The sequence below is a fragment of the Sinocyclocheilus grahami genome, unplaced genomic scaffold (genome assembly GCF_001515645.1).
Source record: "Sinocyclocheilus grahami isolate Dianchi unplaced genomic scaffold, SAMN03320097.WGS_v1.1 scaffold508.1, whole genome shotgun sequence".
Lineage (NCBI taxonomy): Eukaryota > Metazoa > Chordata > Actinopteri > Cypriniformes > Cyprinidae > Sinocyclocheilus > Sinocyclocheilus grahami.
In genome coordinates this window covers 746,366-755,203 of record NW_015505687.1, presented here as the reverse complement: position 1 = coordinate 755,203, position 8,838 = coordinate 746,366, and the positions used below count along the sequence as shown (strand labels likewise).

Below are 8,838 nucleotides of genomic sequence, written 5' to 3'. Positions count from 1 at the left end.
ATTCATTTCAACTATTCTGAAAGAGAGAAAATGCTAAATTTCTGTAACGTATTTTAAGTACTTTGTCAATTCATTTTCCTCAATTCCTTCAAGTGCCCACACTAGGGCCAGTACATCAGACATGTAGGCTTTTTAGGGCAGATGACTTCAAATCACAATTCGTTGCACACCAGTGTATGTTTAATGGCCCTTTATGCCTACATGGGATTTGTGCTGAGTGATTTTGATCATGTGCGTTCTCTTACTGACAACCTCACGTAGTTCAGCTATTCTTGTGCTACAGCAGAATGAGTCCTCGTGTGACCCCGTCCAGTAATGAGCCATCCAGAAAGCCAATGTCTGCTGAAGCCTGACCTAGTGGTGTGGCCAAAAGGTTGTGAAAGAATAATTGTTTATAAATTATTGTATTTTTAAAAAAATTGCATATACATAAGAATGTAAATCCTATGCTGATTTGGCATTTTATAAGAAGGAAAAAGAATATTCAAGAAGAACTAAGGGCATGAGCATGTAGCATAAAGTTAGGAGTGCTGATCAACAGGAGCGGCTCAACTCAGAAAATGTTAAAAACAAGAACTGTAAAGACAAATGAAATAGAAAATGACATAAATTAGCTAATGAGAGACTTTGTGTCTTGTTTATGCAAGTAAGAATATAAGCATTGTACATGCATGTTGAACGGTGGGATGGAAAACTTTAATATTCAGCTTTCAACCACATATTGAAGAAAGATTATAGAGAAGGTTCTCTCATTGCAGGTTCATTTCTAAAAACAGAATAGTGCTGGAATTCAGCAGTTACAGAAATCACAATGCTAAACTATCAATATTATACTATAGCATAGCTCAGTTTCAGGGAGACTGTTCACTGATAAAAAAAATTCTGCTTGATTTACTTAAAAAATATGATGAATTTTTTTGCAGTTTTATTACGTAGATCGAACAAGACCAGTCTTTGTACAAACTACTTAATTTTTCTGTCTGTTGAAAGAAAATTTGCACATAAAGTACACTTAATTTTAGTATTTCTTTAGTCATTTTTTTGTGTGTGATCTACATAACTTTAAGAGTTCTAAATGTGTATTTTTGATTGAATCCAACTTAATTTTTTAATTTCCCTATTACAAATTTCAAGTGGGATCTACTTTGTTTTTCCAAATTTGTTAGTGTATTTTAAAGTTACATGTACTCAAATTTTCTAATTAGCAAGTATTTCTACTGAAACTATAAATGCAATTAGTTTTTTTTCTTTTTTACAACTATTTACTATTTCACCACTGGTACTTTTCAATGGAATGCCAGTAGAATGTATACTCCTAAAATATGGAAATCTAGTTATTACATCACATAAAGCTGACATTTTTGCCATTTGATAGTAAAAACAGCACATAATATTTTCTATACAATTGTGTTTTTCAGTCCTTAACAGTAACATACTCGAAGACTTTAAAACAAGAAGCACACAAACATGATCCCGATGTGAAAATGAAGCAGATCTTCTTATAAAGCAACATTTTATTTTCTTTGTGTTTCTATTGAAATTCACATTGTGCTAAATATTTTCCATGAGTCATGTTTCTCACTTCTTAACAGTCATCTTTCCTTCAAATGCACCTTGAACATTAACAGACTCACAAACATGGTCCGAATTCAGTTTCTTTGGAAGTGAACCAATCAGCTGTGCCATGTGATGCCATAATGATATTATGTATATATACGTATATATATATATATATCAATAAATAGTGACAATCCTTCAGTATGCATTCATAAAAAGTGAGAGGGCAGAAATGTGTTTTCTTTACCTGGTAGTCCTTGATTAACTCCTCTGTCTTTTCACCAAGGTAGAGAATGAGGCCTCTGATCGCAGTTACTCTTTGGGACTCAGTGCTGTTGTCCTACAAATATATTAAATATGAGATTATCTTAAATGCAGAATAGAATGCTACAACATTAAACTAACTACTACAATGTTAAAAGTACATGCCTCATTTATGATGCCATTTGAAATGAAAAATGTTTTTGTCTGGCCCATGAGCTAACTAAGTTCATTTAACTTTATCCTTCCATTTCCTCACTACAATAAACCAATTTATTGAAAGTTGCATACCTTTATGCAGTGTACTTGACAAGAGAATCACCTGGTAAGGACACAGTGTTATGGTTATTGACTGATCAGTGCAAGAAAAACAAAAACATAGCCAATAATTTAACTATAATTAAAAATAGTTTCAAATTTTCTTCTCTCCACAACCACTGCAGGTGGTTGACCTGCTGATCAGACAGCAGAGTGTCTTCAGTTGGAGGCTCCTCCAACTCCTTTGTAATAAGAACAGTACAGAAAGTCACTCTATTCCTACCAGCCATTCCTAATAATTCTATATAATGACTCTCCTCTGCAAGGGCAGAGGACTTATATCTGACTGACACACTGTGATTTGCACTCCTTATCCAGCTACCATGTATACTTCTGTACATTTTTATACAGTAGGTTCGTTTTTAGTTTTTTGTATATATATACATGTGTGTAATCCTAGGGCAAATGTGCATCATCAATTACCGTCCACTAAAAGTGCTGTTTTGTAAAGTAGCATTTGAAGTATTTTTATAAAAACAAACAAGCAAACAAAAAATATATATATTCTTGGGACCTTATGTGAATTATTTTATCAAATTAGTTTGTGGAATAGAATAGCTCATGGCAACATGTGCATTAGAGCTACAATTAGCATCAAGCTACATAACACAATTTAAAAGATGAATATTACGCTTTTACGAAAAATTCACTTTAAACCACCATAGACTGTTTGTATTAACTTCTGATCGCGATCTAGTGTGGATTTTAGTCATGTTATTGAAATATATGCTTAGCATTTATAATAATCCATTATTGATATGAAAATAGCTCCAATCACATGAAAATCACACACAAACCATACTATAATCGTGTGCGTATTACCTCCTTGTTTCACATGTAGAAATATTGGGTTTGTTTTTCGCGGAACTCAAGTAGGACAGCGTCATCCAGAAGCACCTACAAGTGTAGCCATAGTTTAGTCCACGTACAACAACGTTATCTTCAAATTACACATAAATAAAGCCTCTTTTCATACATCAATTCCAAAACTGTAAAGACAACCAACTATAACGTCACTTTGCTAACTTTATTCTTACCTTAAGTTTAGTGCAGACTTCTCTTCGTCTGGAATGTGCAGGGTTTCCAAACCAAAAATGCGAAGGGAAGTAATTATTTTGTACTGAGTAAATAAAACAAGGTTATAGTTTGTTATGTGTGTGTACCTAAGAAGATTGGCTGGGATTACGTAGATACATTTTGTAAAGGAAAATAATGCACAATGTCTTGTATTTTGAACAAATGCAGAATAATTCACAACTAGATATATTCATGTAACGATACAAACTTGACATTTTATTGTTAATATCACAGATTTAATTACGTAACATTTACTTCCACTCAGATTCATTTTTTTCAGTGTTCCTGCCATAATGTTCAGTACATTACTTGTGATTAATCAGTTCTTATAGTGATTAATTGTTATAGCGATATCATTTTTATTTCTTAAATTAAAATCAACACACAACACCTGATAATATACTGTATTACATTTAAATATTTTAGGACAGTAGAGTGGTATACAATTAAAAGCACAAAAGATTCATTGAAGAGCATTGTGGGCGTGTTTAAGAAAGTGTGAGTGGCTCAATCTCTTCAGTTTTCAGACTGGTTTGGATGTGTCTGTGGTTGGATTCCTTCTTCACACTGGGGTAAGACTACAGAAGGGTAACTGAGAGATTATGGCATACTGCTTAGTATATTCTTCGCTTGTGAACCAGGCTGATTTAGATTGCATTTTTACAACTTTTAAAAAAAACTATAAAGCATTAAACATGTTGACTTTTTCCAGAGACACAGTTTTTCTGAGGTCATGGTAGAAAATTATGATAAAATGTGTGACATTTGATTTAAGGTAGTCTATTGGTTTCGGTTTTACAAATACTATAGATTCTGAAAAGAAAATCCATCAATCAATAAGTCCTTAATTTAATAAAAAGGAGACAAGCTGTCAGCTGGGTCAAAAAAATTCACATTTTTTTTGTTTGTTTAACACTTTTTTTGTGTGTGAATCCTATCCAAATTACAATTTAAATGAAATTGTTGGTTTAACAATAAAACGCTGGCATACATTAAGAGCAAAGTTCAATTTTAGAGTAAAAGGTTGAACTGTGTTCTCAGAATAAGAGTTTTTTTTCCTTCATAAATGTCACATTGTGGCAAGTGTTAGGCCATAAATATAAATATGTTACATATATTTTTATATGTATTGTAAATATGTGATTCAATATGAGTTGCAATAGGACGTTGATAAAAGGCTGACATGTTCAGAATTGTAGAATTCTGTATGAAGTTCAAAAGACAAAATACAGTAGAATAGATTCAATAATGTCTAAAGCTTATTGATTACAATACAAAATAACAACAAGCGAATAACAATAATAGTTGTGGTGGTAGTTGCAGCAATAATAGTAGTAGCTATAATAGGCCAAAACTGGATCTCAGCAAAACTATGTACTCCTTAGATGACCCACAACTCTTTCTATTATGATTATGTTATTAATTTAAAAAAAAAAGTCATCTGCTCATCATCATGTTGTTCTAAACTTGTATGATTTTGTTACTTCTGTGGAACACACAATAAATATATATTTTGAAGAATAATGGTAACCAAACAGTTTTGATGATGGTTGACTCACCAAACAGACTTTTCTCAAAATATCTTAATTTATGTTCCACAGAAGAAAGAAAGTCACACAGGTTTAGAAGAAAATGACGGTGAGAAAGTGAATTACTGAAGCAACTACAGGCATGGTGTTTATGCATTAACCTGTAACAAGTCTAAACATTAACACTGACCAACTTTATTTCCTAAGGATCTAAAACTATTTTTTTGAATTGAATTTGATTTTTAAATCTAAATTTTGAATGAACATATCATGCAGTCACATTCAGACAAATCCAAATTGTACATTTCTCAGATTCCCTTCTCTCTCTTTGTCAGCATTTGACTGGTAAACTGAAGGCATTATGAAAGCTTCTGTTGGAGTGTGTGTGGTGTTTGTTCTGGCTCTGGTGGGGCTTGGTATGTATTGCCAATGACCCTGTTTTCACCATGCATAAGATGTATTATTTTGCATTACTATTCTTGCAAAAATGTTATCTCTGTCTCTGTGTCTTTCAAGGCTCTGCCATTAAATGTTACAGTTGTAGGGACTACACGGGCACATGCTCTAAAATTCGAGACTGCTACTATGATGATGCCTGCGTGACCATCTACGAGAGAGGTGACAGCTCACTCATTCTTAGATAATTGCGTCTTTCTGTATTCTAACAAATTGTCAAAATGGCCCAACCATTTCCATGACCCTTTGACTTTACATGACATATCTCTCCATTCTCCTTTTTTTTCTAGGTGGTGACACATACAGGCAGTGTATAAAGTACTCTGAGTGTGAGCACAGCACACTCGCCCAGAAGTATCCCAAAATTTCCAGCTTCAAGTTCTCCTGCTGTGCCACTGACCTGTGTAACACAGCACCTGTGTCAGTGTCCAGCCGCTCTGTGGTGGGAATACTGCTCTCACTAGCACTCTTCTGGTGGGGTGTTCTCTAAAACGGCACAAACACATGCGCTTCTGCATTGTTCCTCGTAAAGCTGGTATTGGTATCATGCAGTGAGAATGCAGAGATCTTCTATATCTTGAGTTAATTGGTCAAAGAAGCATTCACAGCTTAAATCTCAGCTGTATGTTAAACCTGTGTGTGCTCACTGCTTAAGCTTTTAAGCTAAAGCTTGTATTTTTTAGTTTTGCACTTAATAGTGAAAGGGAAACATCTGATAATAGTGTATTGAATTCAGTGTTGCTTTGTGTATGTGTACTCTTTCACGGCTAATCCTGTTACCCAGAAAAGTACAACTGAGTGGGTTGCGAGGGTTCTGATGCTGACATGCTCAAAGGGTTAATGTGTTATATCATAGTCATTTTCATAAAAACCCTTTATGCCTACTTTTCCTCTGCCTTGTTTATGAATGTCTCTTTTAAAACTTAAAATCTCTTGAAAAACATTGTGTGCAATATGTAGACATGTAGTCTATTCAGTGTACTGATTAGCTTCTTGTTACCACTATAGCCAGCGAAACTTACTGAACCTTTATGTGACCAATAAAAGGAACATGCAGTTTTATGCAAATCGAGAGTTTGAGAATTCTGTTAAATATTACAGTGCATCTGTATCATGCATCTCATTGCTTCTAATCAACCTGCAGTGCTTTAAAGAATAAAAAATATATATCGGTGACCTTTATATAGCAGTTTATTAGCAAGTATCACTGCAACACACAATTATTTATAATAATTATTTATGTGCTTATTATAATAATAATTAATAATTATTTAAGGAGTTTTTCCCTTTAAGTTAATATATTTAATAGTTCTCTGTCTAAATAACGTGTTTTTTTTTGTTGGCAAAAGTGAAATAAACTATTCCTTATTCCTAATGCCAAAAATCATTAGGATATTAAGTAAAGATCATGTTCCATGAAGATATTTTGTAAATTTCCTACCGTAAATATATTAAACTTAATTTTTGATTAGTAGGATGCATTGCTAAGAACTACATTTGGACAATTTTAAATTGATTTTCTCAATATTTTGATTTTTTTGCATCCTCAGATTCCAGATTTTCTAGAATAGTTTTATGTCGGCCAAATATTGTCCTATCCTAACAAACCATCCATTAATGGAAAGCTTATTTATTCAGCTTTCAGATGATGTATAAATCTGAAACCTTGTGGTCCAGGGTCATCAGACTTTATTTTCACTTGCTCATATTTACCAAGGAGCCTAATAATTCTGGAGACAGATCTTTTGCAATTTCTCAAATGTCATTTATTCCTGTTATGGCAAAACTAATTTTTTGGCAGAATTATTTTATTTATTATTGTTACCAATGTCAAAAACATTTGTGCTGGTTAATATTTATGTGGAAATTGTGTAAGATAGACAAGAATGCATTTTAGTTTTAGGACAACTTTGATGAAAGGTTTTGATCCACTTCAAATGTACACACACACACACATATATATATATATATATATATATACATATGCATATAGGAAGAGTTTTTTCCAAAATGCAATAAAATCCATTGAATCAATATAAAAGTTATTTTTCATATTGAAACTGTTGAAAATACACAACATAGTAAGTTGATCCACATATGACAGCCTCTGAACTTGGTCAATACTAATCTTATATACAGGCACTGGACTAAAAATACATTCAATCAGTCATAGCTTCCAAAATGAATTCAACGGGTAATCTTGTTAATGCTATAAATTAATTACAACAATAAAAGAAAATTTCATCATGAACATACATGAACAACAATATCACATTAAACCACAGAAATTCCAAAATGACATTTCCCTTACATCCAACTTCCAAAAGTGCATTCTTTGCCATGTTACATTCATTTAGTTGACTAGTGCTATACGCTGTATTAACAAAAACATTAATGGCATAAATAAAAGCTTACACTGACAAGCTACGCAATATCGCGTTCATAATCGAATGCGACTCATCTGCGATTGAACGCGATATAGCAGTGATCTATGGCTCTGTGTATTAAATGCCGCTCCATCTGAAAGCACGTGATGGAGATTTACTACTTATCACAGAACCGGCTTTACTGACGAGATGCCGGTTTTTTTGTTTGTTTGTTGATCACAAAGTTCAAAATAGATGAGGAAAACTAGGATGCCGGGTGTATTCAAAGCACCACCATTACTGTCTAGAGCAGTGTTTCCCAACCGGGGTGCCATCTGTAGAGCAGGGGTGCCGTGTAAACAATCCTTTTTTAATATTTTGAAATTGCTAAAATGTTAAAAAAAGCATCTATTATATAATATCCATTTCTGATGTCGCCAATAACTAGAGATGCACTGAAATTCCAGCTGCCGAAAATTAGTTCACCGCTCAGGATTCACTTTCACGTGGTGTGACCTCTGAGTATTATCCGCTCTATGCGTGTGTGTGCTCTGCTCAGTCGCTCAGGCCCATGTGAGTGCTCCACTCATATACCGTTCATGATAATAATAGCTTTCTAGGACTAAACATAATTTGGATAATTGGTAAAAAAAAAAAAAAGAAGTTAAATATCTTAACCCTATACGGTTAGACCTACCTGAAAACTAAAAAGCATTTGATTTAATTCGAAGGCCTGTCGTTATTTTTTATTTGTGCTATCATTATTAATTGCTTTAAAATCAAGCTATCTCGTGCTACTGCAACAAAATTACCCCACTATAAAATAAATAAAAAAACACTGAGTGAGCAAAACTTTGTGAGATAGCTAGTTATAATGGTAATTAAATAATGTTTACATATGTATAAAAGCCTACATTAAAATCTGTCATATGAATTGGTCTCTTCATTAGAAATTAGCCTACTGATTGCCACCATTGATGGACACAATTTTTTAATAATATGAAAAATATCTGTTTGACAGTATATTCTGCAGTTCTTCCCTTTTGTACCGAATACTTTTCAAATTATCATATCGAAGTTAGAAATTCAAATATTGTGACGAGATTAATTTTGTAGGGTGCCACAAGTTTGTTAAAATTTCCAAAGGGTGCCCGACTAAGAAAAGGTTGGGAAACACTGGTCTAGAGTGCGTGGAATGGTGCGCTGTGATTGGTTGAGCGGATATATCGCATTCTGCAGAAAAGGGAGACTGGCGTTTGTCGCGGTTTGGAAAA

The 8,838-nt window shown here is 33.4% G+C and overlaps 1 protein-coding gene across 2 annotated transcripts; it reads left to right on the top strand.

Moving 5' to 3' along the window:
* Positions 1–3,723: 3,723 nt before the first annotated feature.
* On the top strand, positions 3,724–6,266 carry LOC107554602 (CD59 glycoprotein-like). 2 transcript variants are annotated; one of them, XM_016237164.1, is made up of 4 exons: positions 3,724–3,785; positions 5,078–5,158; positions 5,259–5,360; positions 5,489–6,266. In XM_016237164.1, exons 2-4 carry the CDS (start codon positions 5,104–5,106, stop codon positions 5,686–5,688), a joined length of 357 nt encoding a protein of 118 aa, XP_016092650.1. In that variant the 5' UTR covers positions 3,724–3,785; positions 5,078–5,103; the 3' UTR covers positions 5,689–6,266. The 2 variants fall into 2 exon arrangements, with proteins under 2 accessions (XP_016092650.1, XP_016092651.1); XM_016237165.1 differs by lacking the exon at positions 3,724–3,785 and adding an exon at positions 4,850–4,905.
* The last annotated feature ends 2,572 nt before the right edge of the window (positions 6,267–8,838 follow it).

Bases quoted from the DNA above. Each gene is read 5' to 3' on its own strand.
- LOC107554602 (XM_016237164.1), top strand. From the start codon at position 5,104: ATGAAAGCTTCTGTTGGAGTGTGTGTGGTGTTTGTTCTGGCTCTGGTG. The intron at 5,159-5,258 runs GTATGTATTGCC...GTGTCTTTCAAG, and splicing joins TCTGGCTCTGGTGGGGCTTG to GCTCTGCCATTAAATGTTAC. The intron at 5,361-5,488 runs GTGACAGCTCAC...TTTTTTTTCTAG, and splicing joins CGTGACCATCTACGAGAGAG to GTGGTGACACATACAGGCAG.